Source organism: Anabrus simplex, chromosome 1 (genome assembly GCF_040414725.1).
Source record: "Anabrus simplex isolate iqAnaSimp1 chromosome 1, ASM4041472v1, whole genome shotgun sequence".
Taxonomy (NCBI): domain Eukaryota; kingdom Metazoa; phylum Arthropoda; class Insecta; order Orthoptera; family Tettigoniidae; genus Anabrus; species Anabrus simplex.
Window position 1 is genome coordinate 779,715,018 of NC_090265.1, and position 19,722 is coordinate 779,734,739.

Below are 19,722 nucleotides of genomic sequence, written 5' to 3' on the forward strand. Positions count from 1 at the left end.
AAATTAAACACAGGCATTCCTTCTTCAACTGCCCCAGCAGGCACCTTTCAGCAAATGCAAAGTTGTACTTTCCCCCAAGAATTGCATATAACGAACATTTTTAACATCCGTCCTGATGTAATACTCCAACCAACAATTGAGAATTCACCATTTTCAATACCAGATATTATATTATCTTTAAAAGAAATACACTTTTCAACTGATGATGATGATGCTCGTCATTTAAAGGGGCCCAACATCTAGGTCATCGGTCCCTAATGGTACGAGTTGGAACATAATGACATGATAATTAAAATTTTAAAATGTATCCACTGACTAGAATTTAAAACGAATGATGATGAAAAACGATTATGAATTTAAAATAATCAGTGGATCTAATTTGCAATGCCCTACTTTCTGATAAAATGATGGAAAATATAGATTACGGTAGAATAAGGTATTGCCTTAAAGTGCAGTCATATATATCATTCAAATTAATATTATAAACAACCCATTAAAATATACAAACACAAACTAAAACAGAGTCAATAGGATAAAATGTAGTAAACAATAAAATAAAAACCAATAGAAAATACTACTTTTACACATGATAATACAGGCCCATGACGAGGTCTGCCGACTGCTCGTCATCTTGTAGGATAAAAAAACAATAAATGTGATTTTAATCTACCTATTCAATAAATTAATTTCCACTTATAGTGGTTACATAAACATCCTATCAGTTAAATGGGACATGTTTCGCCCTCAATTCAGGGCATCTTCAGCCTAAAAACAATCTTCAAGAGTACACCTTATATTAATATCGAAGCTACTGTAAAAGTTTAGCCAGTAACTAAAATTCAGTATATGAAAATGTGAGAAATGATACATTATACAAACATGTTGATGGAAACACTGTCAATGATTAAACCATAAAAATATTTTGTCAGAGACTAAAACTTATTCTGTTACAAAATTTCTAATTAAAACATTTCATTAAAAAAAATTAGTGGAAAAACAGTGTGACAATGATATAATGCAAACGACATGAGGGCGTGAAAAACAAGCACTAAAATGAGTGTCATAAAAACAACATCTTCAAGGCCGCTGATGAAATCATTAGCATAATGTGAAACTGAAGCATCAGTTGAATTATTGTAGAAGGGGCCTTTAGCACCGGTAGGCAATAAAATTGACTGAGACCATGTCAGGAAGTGTCAGTAGATATTGAAAAATGTTCTCTGTAAGAGAAGGAAAGGAAAGATTAAGAAGTTGAACGCAAGGCGAGAATTTTGTTTACGATGTTAGGAACAGATGAGGACTTACATGTTTGTTGAAAGCTGTTATTTGCTATCTACTGTTGCGTTGGTAACCGCCCTTCTGTTGGCTCTGAGTCTCATGTTATAACTGTGCTGCAGAGGTGGTAGCGAACTCAGAGGGGAAGGAATAGGTGAGCATGGAAGGGAGGAGAGGATGGGTGGAGTCAACTGTGATGAGGCTGACAAAGAGGCGGAGTTATCTGTTTTGCTGGAAGTAGGCCTAATATCCATAGGTATGGGTGGAGCACTAGAGTATGTAGAATTAAATATATTAGGTATCCTAAATTTATTTGAACTAACTGTCTTTATTAATTTCGGCTTTAATTCATGTAACATGCTTTTTCTGACCGTGATGTCATTAAGATTCTGTTCCTTATTATATAGATATATAAACTTTCTAATTCATTCAACATTCTAGCTTTTTCTATGTTTCTAATTATCGCTAGGTCTTTCTCTATGGATATGAATCGGTGACCAGTTTCCCTCACATGCAAGCTCATCGCTGAGTATTTTCTATGTTTTTCCACGTTAACATGTTCCATGTATCTTGTCATAAAACTTCTGCCAGTCTGTCCAACATATGAAAAAAAACACTGTGTACACATGAGTCTGTATACTCCTGATACAGACGTTAGTAATCTGGTGTATAGCTGGATTATTAAAAGTAAATTTAGCATACTCAGTTTTTTGTTGTTTTTTTTCTGGCATCAGATTTATGGATAACTTGATCTTAATTTTATTGATCAATTTATTGATCATTTCTATTTTGAAACCATTCTGTTTAGCCAGGTGCCTAATATAATTCAATTCTTTCTCCAAATTCTTGGGAGATAGAGGGATTCTAAGTGCTCTGTAAATTAGACTGTGAAAAGATGCTTGTTTATGTGAATTCGGGTGTAATGAAAAATTGTTTATAGTTGTAGATGATTGTATCGGTTTTCTAAATATTTGGAAATAACGTGTAACAGTTACATCTAGAAAATTCAGTGAGTTATCAACTTCGTCCTCTTTTGTAAATTTCAAATTAGGTTCGATTTCATTTAACTTGTTTAAGATTTCTCGACTATTGGTGACATCTTTGTTTATAATTACGAATGTATCATCTACATATCTCAACCATAAATCAATTCCTTTAATTTTTGCTAATATTTCATTGTGTTCGTTTGAATCCATGAATATGTCGGCAAGGATGCCCGATATTGGGTCACCCATTGCTAATCCATTCTGTTTATAAATTTTATTGTTAAACGAGAAGTAATCACAGTTGACTCGACCCATCTTCTCCTCCCTTCCATGCTCCCCCATTCCTTCCCCTCCGAGTTCGCTACCGCCTCTGCAGCACAGTTATAACACGAGACTCAGAGCCAACAGAAGGGCGGTCACCAACGCAACAGTAGATAGCAAATAACAGCTTTCAACAAACATGCAAGTCCTCATCTGTTCCTAACATCGTAAACAGAATTCTTGCCTTGCGTTCAACTTCTTAATCTTTCTTTTCCTTCTCTTACAGAGAACATTTTCCAATATCTACTGACACTTCCTGACATGGTCTCAGTCAATTTTATTGCCTACCGGTGCTAAAGACCCCTTCTGCAATAATTCAACTGATGCTTCAGTTTCACATTATGCTAATGATTTTATCAGCGGCCTTGAAGATGATGTTTTTATGACATTCATTTTAGTGCTTGTTTCTCACGCCCTCTTGTCGTCACTGTCACTGTTTTCCCACTAAAATTTTTTTAACGAACCGTTTTAATTAGAAATTTTGTAACAGAATAAGTTTTAGCCTCTGACAAAATATTTTTATGGTTTAATCATTGACAGTGTTTCCATCAACATGTTTGTATAATGTACCATTTCTCACATTTTTATATACTGAATTTTAGTAACTGGCTCAACTTTTTTTTTTTTTTTTTTTTGCTAGTTGCTTTACATCGCACCAACACAGATAGGTCTTATGGCGACGATGGGACAAGGAAGGGCTAGGAGTGGGAAGGAAGCGGCCGTGGCCTTAATTAAGGTACAGCCCCAGCATTTGCCTGGTGTGAAAATGGGAAACCACAGAAAACCATTTTCAGGGCTGCCATAGTGGGGTTAGAACCTACTATCTTCTGAATACCGGATACTGGCCGCACTTAAGCAACTGCAGCTATCGAGCTCAGTGGCTAAACTTTTACAGTAGCTTCGATATTAATATAAGGTGTACTCTTGAAGATTGTTTTTAGGCTGAAGATGCCCTGAATTGAGGGCAAAACATGTCCCATTTAACTGATAGTATGTTTATGTAACCACTACAAGTGGAAATTAATGTACTGAACAGGTGGATTAATCACCTTTATCGTTTTTGAAATAATTTTCAATACGGACCAAAAATGAGATTTATAACATGTAATATCTTGTAGGATGACGGAGATTGTACTCGGAAGTTTTAGACTACGGCGCAGATCGGCCAGGTCCACGCACTCCTTAAGGACGTGTACTACGGTAAGATGATCGCCGCAAATACATACCAGAGGGGAAGGACGTTCTCCCTTCAGTAAGTAGGAGTGAGTTACTACACCGTGGCCAATCTGAAGATGACATAATACCACTGTTTCCCTCCGAGAAGCCCAAAGGGAAGTCTTCCATACCTTTGTTGTTTCTTTTATCGCTCTCAGCTTATTTGGGAGAGGAGAGTGACCTGCCACTCCATCTCCCAATGGGACATAAACAAATGTCTCAGCTCAGTGCTGGTTGGAACCTTTTAAGGCAATGGGGGGCAATGTGGCTGCCTCCTTGGCAGCCTTATCAGCTAACTCGTTTCCCTCTACACCCATGTGACTTGGGAGGTGGTGATTTTTTTTTTTCTATTTTGCTTTTCGTCGCACCAACACAGATAGGTCTTATAGCAATGATGGGATAGGAAAGACCTAGGAATGGGAAGGAAGTGGCCGTGGCCTTAATTAAGGTACAGCCCCAGCATTTGCCTGGTGTGAAAATGGGAAACCATGGAAAACCATCTTCAGGGCTACCGACAGTGGAATTCGAACCCACTATCTCCCGGGTGCAAGCTCATAGCCGTGTGCTCCTAACTGCACGGCCAACTCGCCCGGTGATTATTGTTTTAAGAGGAAGTACAACTAGACAACCATTCTCTATATAACCCTAATCAGAGAGAAAAAATGGAAGGGATCTGACACTTCAAAAAATGAAGGTATCGGACAAAGAAAGACAAGCGCCTCGAAGGGCGTGAAAATGAAATACTCCCTAGCCCTCGGAAACCTAATAGCGTTCAGGTCGGAAAAGAACAGGAGTTGATCAAGGAAGGTCGGAAAGGATAGATGAAAGTGAGAAGCCTGGCACAAGTAAGTAGAAGCAATGCCAGGACTCGGCTAGGGCCCTGTGGTGACCAACCCACACTCCAAAATTCAGAGGCCCTTGGGCCCCTTCTAGTCACCTTGTACGACAGGCAGGGGATACTGTGGGTGTTATTCTACTGCTCCCACCCACAGGGGGATGTGACTTGGGAGCAACATGACGCTTTTCAACTAATTTATATTAAAAGTACTAATTTCAACCCTTCTTAGGGACATCTTCAGCTTATAGAACATACATATTCCATCATATAGAGCAAATACACAAAAAATAAACACACTAAATTATTTTAAAAGTTTGGAAAACTGCATATAGGCCTATATCTATCCAACACTACTGTCTTTCTTGTACTGCTTTTTAATACACAGCTTTTGCATAGTATGTCTTATGCTAATGGTATTTCAGTTCATAAAAATAATGTGATACGATGCCAGGTAAAATTTGTTGAATTATAATCTCTTCTTGGAAGTATTTGTGCTGAATATTAGTGTCTTGTTGAATTTTGAGTTTTTTTATTGTTATTAATACCCTAGCAAGGGAAACTCCTCTCAGCAAACACTACTAAAGGAGTATTGTTTCCATTTAATATGAAAACTGGCAGGTAGGGACCCTCTTTGGAGGCAGCCCTGTCCAGGGAATGGCGCCCCTCCCTATATGAGTCCCAGAACACAATGACCCTGTGTGTAGCATCTGGTAAGGGTCCCAGCTCAGGGTTACGAGCGAAGACCTCAGCGGAATCTACAACAGAGAAAATGCACTTCAGAATGGTGGAGATTGCGGAAGAGGCAGCGTATGTTTTCCATGTTAGGGGCGGATTCAAGGGCGTCTGTTCCCCATGTAAGGGGTGGCTTTAATAATTGCTGGCAGTAGCTCTCAAGCCTTTGAAACTGGCGACCCCATCATAACAATAGCCTAAAATGAGTGGTGGTAATTATCAGCCTCGGAAAAGGTTAGGGCGTACGCTGCTAACTTTGCATAGTTCTTGTGCTGTGGGAGGAACTGTGATAAGAGGGCAACCAGCAATTAATATTATGATGGTGGGAATAATAAATGTTGTGACCCTGACAGGAAAATCAGGGGAGTTGACTGATTGACAAGAGGAGAAAGAGAAGGAAAAGGAATCATTAGTATCAGGGGACAAAGCCTTGAAGTTGTTGAATACTTGATATATTTTGGAAGTGAAATTATGCAAGATTTTTGGTTGGGTAAGGAGATCAGCAGAAGGGTACAAGCAGGAAATATGTTCTAAAAGAATGTAAGAAACCTGGTGTGGAACAGAGAAGTTCCTATGAAATGTAAAGAGATAACTTACGAGATGTACTCTATCCCTATATTAACGTATGCATCAGAGACTTGGAATCTGACAGCAAGAAATGAGAGTAAAATTCAGGCCAGTGAGATGAAGTTCTTGTGGAGTCTGGTAGGGAAAACAAGGAGAGACAGAGTAAGAAATGTTGAGGTCAGAACAGAGATAGGGGTAGAAAAACTGAGTGACAGGATGGAGAGGAATAAATTGATATTATGAGGTTACAGGAGGGAAGGATACCAAAACAAGTGTTGGAGGCTAAGAGAAGGAAAGAGGGCCAGAGGGAGGGCCAGGAGCAAGATAGATAGACTCTGTCAAGAAAAGTATAAGAAAAAGAAGACTGGACTGGAATACAATTACAAAAGAGGAATGGTGGAAGGAGAGGCAACCGTGGGGAAGTGCCATCAACACTCCGACCTGGAAGGAGGTGGATAAGGGGAAATGAAAATGATGATGATTATGAAAATTAGCATTTTCAAGACTAAAAGTGATCTAGTTATTACAAATTGTATACCACATGAAATCAAACTAAGATATAGGAAAGTTAATGCATGAAACTCAAAATTGTGATCTCTTGGATAATTTTTAATTTTTTGTTTTTTACCAGTCGCATTAAAGGTTTTCGGTGATGCAAAGATTGGAAAGGGCTGCAATTGGGAAGTCAGTTCAGCATTTACCTGGTGTGAAAAATGGGAAACTACAGAGCTGCCAACAGCGGGATTCAAACCCACCATCTACCAAATGCAAACTCACAGCTACACGACCTTACCCACGCGCCCAACTCGCTCGGTACATTGGTCTGTATTCAGACCGACGTAGCTGAACGGGAGTGAAAATTGAGCGATTCAAGATATCTTATTCATAAACTAGAAGTAACAGACACGAAAGTAACAAGAAAAATTGCTGGTACAAATAGACTCAAACAATGGCAGGAGGATACTCGCAACGAAGAGATATGAGCCAAGATATGAATAAACTTGACGGATAAAGTTGTACAGTCAAACAATCAAAAAAAAAAATGTCATCTTTTGAGACGTGAAATATGAGAAAGTCCACTTAAGCTATGTTCGTCGTGAAACAGTCTGCTGGATGCGTTTTGCAATATGGCCTGTAGTTCTCACTCATTGTGTCACTCAACTTTCCCTCTACCCTCTCCTTTTTCTCTCCTCCTCGTGACATGAACCTGTGTACAGCACTATGAAATTATAAGCACATGGCACACTCCCATGTTGTGCAGTGGGTCAGTTGTAGGCTACAAAATTTGTGCCTACCAGAACAGTTAAGGTCCAAATCCCAGCTTGAATGATTTGGTTTGTTCCTAAATAAATCCATTTGATGACATCAGGCAACAATACACCTAGTTTGGCCATGCTAACTTCGATACCAAATGCTTCAATCCATTACGACATGGCACATTACTAATGCGTCAAGAGAGCTCAAGCTAGCTCTTGTACAACATGGCAGTTGAAGCATTTGTGAGACAGCGATTTGATGTGGAGTTTTGCCTAGTGCTGCTGAGAGATGGATACAGCAGTGGCAGGCATCAGGGAACACTGGACATCTACGGAGCACTGGTTTAGAGCAGGTTTCTACTAGGGTAAAAGACAACTTCACAGGAGAACCCTTCTTAAATTCTGCAGAGCTTATACAGATGACCAAATTTCCTGGATGTCCATACATGGTCCGTAAACAGTTACGAAAAGCCTGAATCCACTGCAGGAAAACTGCCATCAAAGAGTCTCTCTCTGGTTGATTGGTGCACCTTTGCCAAGATGGAGTTAAATCATAACTGGGATGATGTGATCTTCTCTAATGAGACTACTTTCAGTTCAGCAGAAGTCACACTGGTTATACAAAAGATATCTAGCCGAGTGTTCACGCAATGGCCGCATATCTGTCGTGATGGGGGTGGATACTGTCTGATAGGTATGAAGTGATTCATTGTCCCCCTCCATAGCATAACAGTTAGTGTTCTTAGTGGCCGTCCTCGGAGGCCCGGGTTCGATTCCTAGTACTGCCAGAAATTTAAGACTGGCAGGAGGACTGGTATGTGTTCTCAACTGGGGGTATGCCTGAAAAGAGCTGCACCACCTCGGGATGAGACGGGATTTCGCCAGGATGTTGGCGGGGCTGTCTGGAGAAGGGATTTGCATGCGCAAACGGCGGTGAAGAACTGGTTGCTTGGATAGATGATTGTCTCACATCAGAGCAATTTTTGCACATGCTGCAGAATATTATGGTTATGAGTGTGAGAGAGCACAATCTAGATGAGGTAATACAGTCCATGCAAGACTACTCCCCAATCCACATGAGTGGTTGTGTTCAGGGCTGGTTTTTCCTGATACGGACTCCACTGAACTGCTCAACTGGATCCCTCAAGCTCCTGAGATGCTTTTTTATTTTTTTTGCTAGTCGCTTTACGCTCGCACCGACACAGATAGGTCTTATGGCGACAATGGGATAGGAAAGGCCTGGGAATTGGAAGGAAGCGGCCGTGGCCTTAATTAAGGTACAGCCCCAGTATTTGCCTAGTGTGAAAATGGGAAACCACGGAAAACCATCTTCAGAGCTGCCAACAGTGGGATTCGAACCCCTATCTCCCAGATGCGAGCTCACAGCTGTGCGCCCCTAACCGCACGGCCAACTTGCCCGGTGTCTTGTATGTTAAGGCTAATGAGATTTGTGCTGGCATTTAATGTTACTCTGAGAATTCTTAAGTTTGCGCAACACCTGTCTGTGCATTGAATGGTTAGTTGGTTCGCAACAAAACCCCGAATACAGGAGCATTGACAGTTTCCATTTCTACATTCCATGTTATGGGAACACAAAAATAAAAAAAGATATTTCTAGTCATCAATTATAACATGTTTTTTTAGAAATGTTAATTAGCCATAAGTTTTAACCATAAGAGATTTAGCCAAGTTCTTAACCTCCCCTCCCCCCCACCTCATCCACTCCCACATTTTCAAAGGTTCAACTTTTAATTTTTTAATATGACAGATTATTTTAAGATTCACATGGAATAATATATCTCTGTACATTTATGAATTTCTACCTAAACCAAAAAAAAATGTGTAGCTGATGATATTTACAAAGGCAGATCAAATATAAATGGGAATTTGAATGTACTGCTGCTGTTAGTAATAATTATGAGACAGGGCTTTGCTAGGATGTTGGTGGAGGTGTCTGGAGAAGGGGTTTGCATGCGTGAACAACAGTGGAATTATCAAATTTCTCGCATAAGAGGGCACCAAATCTTCCAAAAGTTTGTGACGGCTCCACGCACAATTTGCTGAAGAAACACTTTCGCAGACTGGAGTGTATGGGTGGGCTAAAAAATTAGTGGCAGGAAGAGAAGCTGTGAAAAATGAACCTCATGCAAGGAGACCGTGGACAACAATCACTGCAGACAACGTTGTTACAATTCGTGACATTATTGGTGAAGATCGGCGAATAAAAATTTCGAAAATTGTTTTAGCCATAGGAATAAGTTATGTAAGTGTTCAAACCATCATCTGAGATGAACTCCTTTTTTTTTTTGCTAGGGGCTTTACGTCGCACCGACACAGATAGGTCTTATGGCGACGATGGGATAGGAAAGGCCTAGGAGATGGAAGGAAGCGGCCGTGGCCTTAATTAAGGTACAGCCCCAGCATTTGCCTGGTGTGAAAATGGGAAACCACGGAAAACCATCTTCAGGGCTGCCGATAGTGGGATTCGAACCTACTATCTCCCGGATGCAAGCTCACAGCCGCGCGCCTCTACGCGCACGGCCAACTCGCCCGGTGAGATGAACTCCATTTCAGAAAATTGTCTGCCAGGTGGGTTCCTCATCTCCTCAACTAGAAACAAAAAACTTTACACCAGGAAGTTTGTCAGAGACTCCTGCGTCGCTACAAGGAGGAAGGAGAGGATTTCTTGCGTCGTATTGTGACTTGTGATGAAACTTGGGTGCATCATTACACCCCGGAGTCAAAACAAGCAAGCAAGCAAGCAAGCAAGCAAGCAAGCATGGAGTGACGGCGAAGAGACGAAGCAGGTCCAGTCAAGGCGAAACACGCCCATCTGCTGGAAAGGTGTTTGCAACCATTTTCTGGGACTCCGCGAGCATTTTGCTGGTGGACTTTTTTCACGAACAAAGCACAATTAATGCAGCCTATTACAGTCGCCTTTTCAGTTAAGCAAAAGCTGCGTATCGCAATGGAGCGACGCCGGCAACCGATTCAAAATGTCATTCTTCTCCACGACAATGCAAGGCCGCATACTGCCGCTTTAATGCGGGAAAAACTGGAAGAAATACACTGGACACCTCTAGAACACCCTCTGTGCGATCCAGATTTATCGCCCTGCAACTACTATTTGTTTGGACCACTCAAACAAGACCTAGGAGGACAGCGATTTGATGATGATGCATCTGGCTCTGCACATGTCTCTCTTCTTTCTATCAGGACGGCATCAAAACTTACCAATCCATTGGAGAAAATGTGTATTGAAGACAGGACATGTAGAAAAGTGACCTCTATATGTGGATCTTTTTTGGTTGTTGCAATAAATTTTTAAAAATAATTCCAGCAGCAGCAGTACATTGAAATTCCCGTTTATATTTGATCCGCCTTCATAAGAGGTGTGGAACTAACTGAAGCAAAAGAGCTAGCTGCAAATCAAGTCTAAAGGCTTCACAAAGTGAACGATGAAAGGTATAACAGTCTAATGAAGATGTGTGTATACCAAGAGTTGAGAGAAGGCAGTATGAATACCATGCAGGAGCAACACACACTGTAAATCTCTACGACAATACTTACGGGGAATTCTCGAGCATATTCTTGCTTCAGCCAACGGATTGTCAAGGGTAAACGATTCCATGGCCCCACTCGCAGCATTTCAGATAAAACTCGCAGACAGAAGTCATACACTCTCTCCGTGGATTTCTTAGGTGAAACGTGCCGTAAGCGCCGTGATCGCTGTGGATGCTGCCAAGCCCATTCAAACTAGCAACACAAGAACAAGGTTGAAGAAATGCTCATAACACAACATCCACTATCACCACCAGGCAGAATAGAGGCAAGCAATCTATCAAGCTGTGAAGAGAAAGAATAGAAGAGCAACTTGCAGTTCATATAAAGATAGCAACACATAATACATAAAAATCCAGAAAGGAGTGAGGCAAGGTTGCAGTCTGTCCCCCTTCCTTTATATAGAACGCGCAGTAAAGGAAATCGAAGAGGAATTTTGGAAGGGAATTACAATCCAAGGAGAGGAAATCAAAACAGTGAGATATGCCGATGATATTGTTATTTTAATTGAGTCTGCAGAGGATCTAAAGAAATTACTGAATGGTATGGACAGAGTCTTGATAAAGGCGCACAAGATGAAAATAGAGAAGTCCAAAACAAAAGTAATGGAGTGCAGTCGAATGAAGTCAAGGGATGCAGGAAATGAAGTCTTAAAGGTAATAAATAATAATAATAATAATAATTTTAATTGCTTTACATCCAACTAACTACTTTTACAGTTTTTGGAGACGCCGAGGTGCCGGAATTTAGTCTCACAGGAATTCTTTTACGTGCCAGTAAATCTACCGACACGAGGCTGACGTATTTGAGCGCCTTCATTTACTGCGGGACTGAGCCAGGATCGAACCTGCCATGTTGTACCTGGTACACCCTCAGACCACAAAAAATGGATTACAGAACGCTGTTCTACCTTGGTGCAAACAGAGAGTGGCATGACCATCTTTACGTTGCAACAGCACAAACTGTACTGACCTGATAAAGCTGAAACCTACCACAGACGTAGAAAACGGTGCCATGTAGCGGCTGGTTTGCACACAACACCACAGAGCCAACCTAAAGATAATTAGAGCAAAACTGCAGATACTTATTGACTTGCCCTTGTATTATGTATATACACTTGCTCACGTAATGAAAATGGCATTAGAACAATACAAGGATCGCTAAGCACATGAACACTTGACTAAACTGAACCTTACACTGATAAAGCTCTCAGCAGACTGCAAGGAGGGGAACTTGTCGCGCCGAGCAGCGCATTATGGCAAAGTGCTTGGCGGGAGACAGGCTCGCAGCGTAAGTGACTGGGTGAGCGACAATTCCCTGAATAGATAAAATAATGTCCCTGTAGTTCACCTATTAGAAAACACGTAATCAGGGTTTATTCCAGTAAACATTTTTCTATTTCTGTTTTACGTCTTACCGACAAAGGACTGGTCTTATGATGTCGATGGGATAGGACAGGACTAGGAATAACAGCCTAGTGTGAAAATGAAAACCATTAGGAAACTATCTTCAGGGCTCCCTACGGTGGGGTTCGGACCAACCACCTCCCAAATACTAGCTAACAGATACGTGACCCAAAACATGTAGCCAACTTGCTCGGTAAGTAAAGCATAAAATGCTACAATATCTTGGTCTTCTGCCATAGAAAAAGGCTTTTAAGAACAAGAAATTTCCACATGGAAACTTTGTTCAATTATACATTCACCTATTCAATATGGTGTTCAACTATTCAGTTATAATAAATAGTCAATTCAATTTTAAATGAGGACATGTTTTGATCCTTCAGATAACATCAAAATGATCCTTACAATGTTCCATACAAGGATCAAAACATGTCAAACTATTATAACTCAATAGTTGAACATTGTATCGAAGAAGTGGATGTATATTTGAACGAAGTTTCCTTGTGGGAATTTCTTGTTCTTAAAATTGTAATTCAACAAGTTATGGAACAAAAATGAAATTAATTTGTATAATAGAAAAGGCTGGAAATCTGTGGTAAACAACTGTGGAAGTGGCTTGTCCAGCTTTTAGTTCTGTACATCACTCACTTTCTTGTGTACTGTTATAAACAACTGTTGTTTCAATGTTCCAGAGGTAGCAGTCGGTGATGTAGATTCAGAAGGGACAGATACACAAAATTGCACTTGTGATGGCTTTTCAGGACCTGATATTTTAGTACCATAAATCAGTAGCGGCGATTGGGAATTAAAAGTGGGAGGGCAAAAAATGTACAGACAACAAAAAGGACATGGGTTAGTGGGATATAGCGGGCAGGGAAGCGGGGTGGGGGGGAGGGAGGAAGACGGCATGGTGCATGCATGTAAACTGAAAAAAATAACTCCACAGTGGGAATTATTTATGCTCTATGAGCTAATTTCCACAGAGAGGTAAATGTTTTACCAACTTAAGTGTGGCAATAATTTGAGATTCTGATTCAATAATAGACTATACAATAAAAATTTCACCAAAGGAACAATATATACATATATTACAATTAGGCTAAATAGAAGTACGGCGTGATTATGCAATTAAAATCATTTAGTATTTGACTAGGCCTATACACTAAGAAACGAATAGACAGTAAAGAGACTGCTAGACGGACAAATGTGCGCGGCAAGTCGGTGAATCATACCACAGTGTCCATGATCTTGGCAAAAAATTATACCCTTGGTACCCTTTCTCACAGCATATGCAAAGTCCCCACTACTTGCTGTGGCGCTATGCAAATCAGTTAGCCGCAACGAGCGACATTTTGAGCGTATTTCCGCTAATAATTAACGAAAATAAAATTAAGAATTAGCTGATAAGAAAACAGGGCTTGAACAAAGTGCTTTTATTAAAAAAAAATCCTATATTCCTAATTTCAGACGGCTAAAATGGAATAATTTTTTCTCCACAAAGTGGGGGGGCAACTGCCCTCCCTCGCTCCCCTTTGTTGCCGCTACAGCCATAAATACTCTCAGACTACATGCACTGGAAAAATTTTGAATTTTTAAACACTAACTTCCATTATTATAATTATCATCATTATCAGGTGCCTTTTTTCAATGTATTTCTTCAAAGTAGGAGCCATTTCCCCGTAACAGAGTTTTTGACTACATAAATCGCAGTGTTCTCCCAGAAAGTTTTGTCACCTGGATTGCAGGAATGAGTAGCTGGGCAAGGAATACTATGTGTAAAAAAAAAAAATGAATGTGATCAAATTTCAATGTATTCTCCTCAGATATCAGACAGGTAAACATAAATTGCAAAATTGAACTATTTTAGTGTTATTATCACGAACCAAACATAACGGAGTACCCTGAACTTCTAATGTTATACCGCTCGTTCATAATCATGTAACAGCGGGCCTTACCACTCGGCAGCTGTGGAGTGCCATACGGGTTTGTGACTTCTGCGCTAATGCAGACACCACCCATGCACGACACTTCCTGATAGTCAAGCTAAACAATCAGACTCCGATGTAGCAGATGCAATTATGCTGATAATAAGGAAGATGCATCATTACAGTTTTACAGTATTAATTACATTTTAATTTGGAGCACCTAATAACTGAAATATGTATTAATATTATGTAACTAGCACATACCTAGGTTATGTTAGACGGACGATATGTAAAAAGGTCCTAGGGAGAACACTGAATTGTATCAGACAAATTTAGTTACATGGTCTATAATAGTGACACGTTAAGCAGATGTAGGTAACTTGTACTCTAAAGAAGTATTTCGAAAAAATTGTTCCGGGAGGAAGACCTACTGGATGCCCTAGAAAAAGTGGTTAGACCAAATAAAGAGAAGACCTAGAGAAGAGAGGAGAAACATGGGATGCCCTATACAGAGAAGAAACATACACACACCGTTCAGAAACATCCCACCTGGCTCGCTGGAAGGAATTCATGATGATGATGATGTCTATGATAGTGAAAAAGACCACAAAGGACTCATTTTCTGTCTTTTGCTCACCGTCCACAACATAACACTGACCACGCAAAACTGTTTCAATTAACTACGCTACTGTGTGTATTACCACCAGTAAACCTAATACAAAGCTCTTCAAATAACTGAAGAATATCTGAAAATGGCCGACAAGTTTTTTTTTGCTAGTGGCTTTACGCCGCACCGACACAGATAGGTCTTATGGTGTCGATGGGATAGGAAAGGCCTAGAAGTTGGAAGGAAGCGGCCATGGCCTTAATTAAGGTACAGCCCCAGCATTTGCCTGGTGTGAAAATGGAAAACCACGGTAAACCATCTTCAGGGCTGCCGACAGTGGGATTCGAATCCAGTTACTCTCGGATGCGAGCTCATAACCGCGCGCCCCTAACCGCATGGCCAACTTGCCCGGCCGTACAGAGTGTAACATCCTGCCTGAATATTGACGGGAAGTAGCTGGGGAGTTAGATAACTTTCTTCTTTAGCATGCCATTCCTCTGGTTCGTAAATTTTCTGATACTACTGGTACATAACACACTGGTTCATCATAGCATTCAAGCTATTCAATCCCTACTCTGAGGCACTGATTGAAATGAGCAGTGTGCATATTTAACGGGATAATAGCAGAGGAGTGTTCATGTCTGTCTGCGGCCTGGTAATTCCAGCTCTGGAACTTTGGACTGTTAGATTGGCACCATAGTATCGTTCGTTAAAAGAGATAAAATTGTGCGGTTTTTCATTTGATCGAGTATTTTATGTGATAGCATTGCTTTTAATTGCTACATTCCTACTGAAGTTTTTGTAATGAACCCCGTAGTGAAGCATGGGTACATCAGCTACTTTATATATATAAGAAAACATAAAGGTCCAATAATACTTCCTTGAGGAATTCCCCTCTTAATTATTACAGGGTCAGATAAAGATTTGCCTACTCTAATTCTCTGAGATCTATTTTCTAGAAATATAGTAACCCATTCAGTCACTCTTTTGTCTAGTCCAGTTGCACTCATTTTTGCCAGTAGTCTCCCATGATCTACCCTATCAAATGCCTTAGATAGGTCAATCGTGATACAGTCCATTTCACCTCCTGATTCCAGGATATCTGCTACACCTTGCTAGAATCCTACAAGCTGAGCTTCAGTGGAATAACCTTTCCTAAACCTGAACTGCCTTCTATCGAACCAGTTATTAATTATGCAAACATGTCTAATATCATCAGAAAGAATGGTTTCCCTAAGCTTACATGCAATACATTTCAAACTGACTGACTGACCTGTATCTTTTATCTTTATGTCTATCACCATTTCCTTCATACACAGGGGCTACTATAGCAACTCTCCTTTAATTCGGTATAGCTCCTTCATGCAAACAATAATCAAATAAGTACTTCAGATATGGTACTATATCCCAACCCTTTGTCTTTAGTATATCCCCCAAAACCTTATCAATTCCAGCTGGTTTTCTAGTTTTCAACTTTTGTTTCTTACAATAAATGTCATTGTTATCATAGGTAAATTTCAATGCTGCTTTAGTACTATTCCCGCAGAGTACCAATATTATTCTCAAAATATTACTTTTCAGTGGTTTTTGAAAATTACCTGAAGAAATTTGCTTTATTAGAGGTAAAAATAAAAATCTATTTTTCACTGTATAATTAAACATTTTCACTGTAGGCCTACAGCTCCAAATTTCACTCGGTAGTATAGAGGTTAAACGAAAGTCTTTCTCTGTGGCTGGAAATCCCTCTAAATACATCACAACTTACAACATATGGTTCATTGGTGAAGAGTACATTCACCTAACAAGTGCTGTGAATTAACAGGACATTCGATTTTGAGCAAGAGAACCATCTAATATTGAGTATGAGGTGGAAAATCATAGTACAACATGGTCAACAGTGTGTGCTACATGAACAGTTTCCTCCATGACTCTTAGCAACAAGACTACCAATGGAGACACAATAGTTCATGCAAGACAGAGCTTGTCCACATTCAGCAAATGTCTGGATATCCTACATTAAATTTTTGGGCCCTGTGAGAAGTCTCATTGATATCCTTAACATTTTCAGGGTGGTTCAGTCTGGCTCCACATAGCCCTGATATTAAATCCTGGGGATATTTAAAATATACAATCAACCAGCACAAGCCTGAAAATGTTCTGCAGTTGCGAGCAACCACTGTGACATTTTTTCTGGGGGTTGGCTGAGGACTTGTGCTGTAAAAATGAAGGTTCGTCTCGAAGAGGTATTACGCCAAGAAGGAAGACATGACCTTGATATCTTAGCCAAAAACCAGGAAGACACTCAAAAGATGCTGGAGAGCCTGCACGAAATCACCCAAAAAGTGGGTCAAAAAGTCTCTTACGAAAAAACTGAATATGTGGAGCACAAGCACCAAAGCGAGCAGTATATGGAGGTAAAATATGGCAAGATTAAAAGGACAGACAAGTTCAAATACATGGGTGAATGGATACAATTCAACGCACTGGAAAGAGAGACAAGCAAGGCAAGTGCCAGAAAATTAGATCTGGTCTACAGGTATAACAAACGGGCAGTATCCTACAAGGCCAAAATCTGCCATTATAACTCAGTAATAAAACTGGAAGGATTGTATACTTATCATCATCATCATCATCAGTGTTCTGCCATACGGCAGGTCTTCACCTGGCAGCTCTCCACGCAATCCTGTCTCTTGCCACCCTCTTTTTTTCCTCATACTTGTATTCTATCCTGATACTGTCCAGCATCTGATATCTTCTCCGTCCGCTTTGTCTTTTTCCATTTACTGTTCCTTCTATAGCATCTATAAGCAAGCAATCTCTCCTCATCCAATGACCAATCCAATTGTGCTTTCTCTTCTTGATTACTTTTAATATATTTCTCTCTTCCCCAACTCTTCTCAAGACTTCTTGATTCTTTACTTTTTCTATCCATTGTATACTTTCCATTCTCCTCCAAATCCACATCTCAAATGCTTCCAGTCTTCTTTCGTCTTCTTTTCTCAATGTCCAAGTCTCAGCTCCATACAGTGCCACGCTCCATACAAAGCACTTCACGAATCGCTTCCTCAAGTCTCTATCCATGCCCTCAGAAGAAAGTCTGCTCTTCTTATTAAATGCTTCCTTTGCAATCGCAATACGAGTTTTCACCTCTCGACTGCCCCTCATGTCCTCTGTTATTACACTTCCCAAGTATTTGAAAGCATCCACCTGTTCTATTATTTCCTGCCCTAACTTTATAGTTGTCTTCACTTTTCTTGTGCTTATCACCATACATTTTGTCTTTCTTATTAATTCTCATTCCAAATTCTTCGCAGACAGCATTTATATCTGTTAGCATCGCCATCATAGTTCGTTCAGTCTCTGCCATTATGACCATGTCATCAGCAAATCTAATACATTCTATTCTCCTACCACCAACTTTCACTCCTCTTTTTCCATTCATGCATTTCTGGATAATCTCTTCCAAATACATGTTAAAAAGTATGGGGGAGAGACAGCAGCCTTGTCTTACTCAACTTCTAATTGTAGTTTCCTCTGTATGCTTCAGAGTGCCTGATTTTAAATTAAAAAAGGGAGCTGCAAGAACTCGAAAAGAAGGAAAGGAAGATTATGAGGAAAATTCTGGGACCGCAGAAGACTACTGATGGGACTTGGAAGAAAAGGAGAAAGTACACTGAAAAGATCATGGACACAATGCAGAAACAAAGGCTGAAATTCTATGGAAAACTGGTAAGAATGGACGATAAACGCCTGACAAAATGGATCTTCAAATACATCATGGGGTTAAAGGCCACCTTCAAGTGGGTATAAGAGGTCAAGAAGGATATGGAAGAAGATGGAATTACGCTACAGATGATCCACAATCGAAGAGAATTGAAGAGAAACCACTAAAATGGAGGCCTGAACGGATCATTTCCGAAGAAGAGAGGACTATGAGAAGCGACAGAATGAAGAGGTTTTGGGAAGAGAAGAAAGGCCAACAAGCCTTAAGTTCTATGCAGTCTACAGTTGGCAAAATTTGGAAAAAGAAGAACAAGTACTACATACTGTGTAATCATGCAGGCTTCAGTGAGTATTTTAATACTAATTTGTATATTAAACATTTCATGTGTCACTGTGTATATTATTGGATCTAGAGGGTGGCACTGTACGAATTTGAAACACGGACACTTCTCGCAGAGAAATAACTTTGTACTCTTGAAGGCTTTTGAACTCTGGTGCAACAGGCAAACATTTAAGCTGGAGTGATAAGATTACAAATGGTCATGATATAATAGTGAAATCACGTTCTGTATTTAAAAAGAAGAGATAATAGAAGGATAGATGGAACGGATAAGAGAGAAAGGTCATCCAAGAATAATAGTCTTAGACACAATCTAAAAGAAAACTAACTGCAAATCTTATGATGAAGTTAAACGACTGGCTCCTGAAAGAGAGAAATGGAAAACTGTAACCAGCAAAAAGAGAGAGAGAGACTGTAGAAGAGAAGAAACTTGGAAGAGGAAAGCCAAAAAAATATCATTGTGACAAAAAAGAGAACTGTACGAGGTAAATGATGGACAGTCCTGACATTGGTGTAAGGTTGCACTCAACAGTTGTATTTCATGTTGGCTACCACTACAAAAAGTAAATAAGGTGGTGGTCATTATTAATTTAAGAGGAAGTATAACTAGGCAATCATCCTCTATATAACACTAATCAGAGAAAAAATCTGAGCAGACCCAACACTTCAAAAATGAAGGTATCAGCTAAAGAAAGACATAGGGCCACGAAGGGCATGACAATGAAAGACTGTCTAGGCCTCTGTACATAATACAATTGGGGTCAGGAAAGAACAAGAGTTGAACAACGGAGGTCAGATAGGATAGATGAAAGTGAGGAGCCTGGACTCAGTTATGGTGCCTGTTGTCGCCAGCCCATGCTCTCCCTGGGACCCCTTTTAGTCACCTATGACAGGCAGGGGATACCGTGGGGGATATTCTAATACCCACAAGGGGAAATGTAAACTGATGGTCAGTCCACCATATTTTTATTTC

General features: G+C 40.1%; 1 protein-coding gene across 1 annotated transcript in view; it reads right to left on the reverse strand.

Annotated features, from left to right (window-relative positions):
* Window positions 1–19,722, reverse strand: part of slx1 (Nuclease slx1) — a 37,973-nt gene that overhangs the window by 8,598 nt on the left and 9,653 nt on the right. Inside the window, exon 3 of the mRNA XM_067146695.2 lies at window positions 10,761–10,946. Coding sequence (XP_067002796.2) covers window positions 10,761–10,946 — 186 coding nt within the window. The remainder of the gene's footprint in view (window positions 1–10,760; window positions 10,947–19,722) is intronic.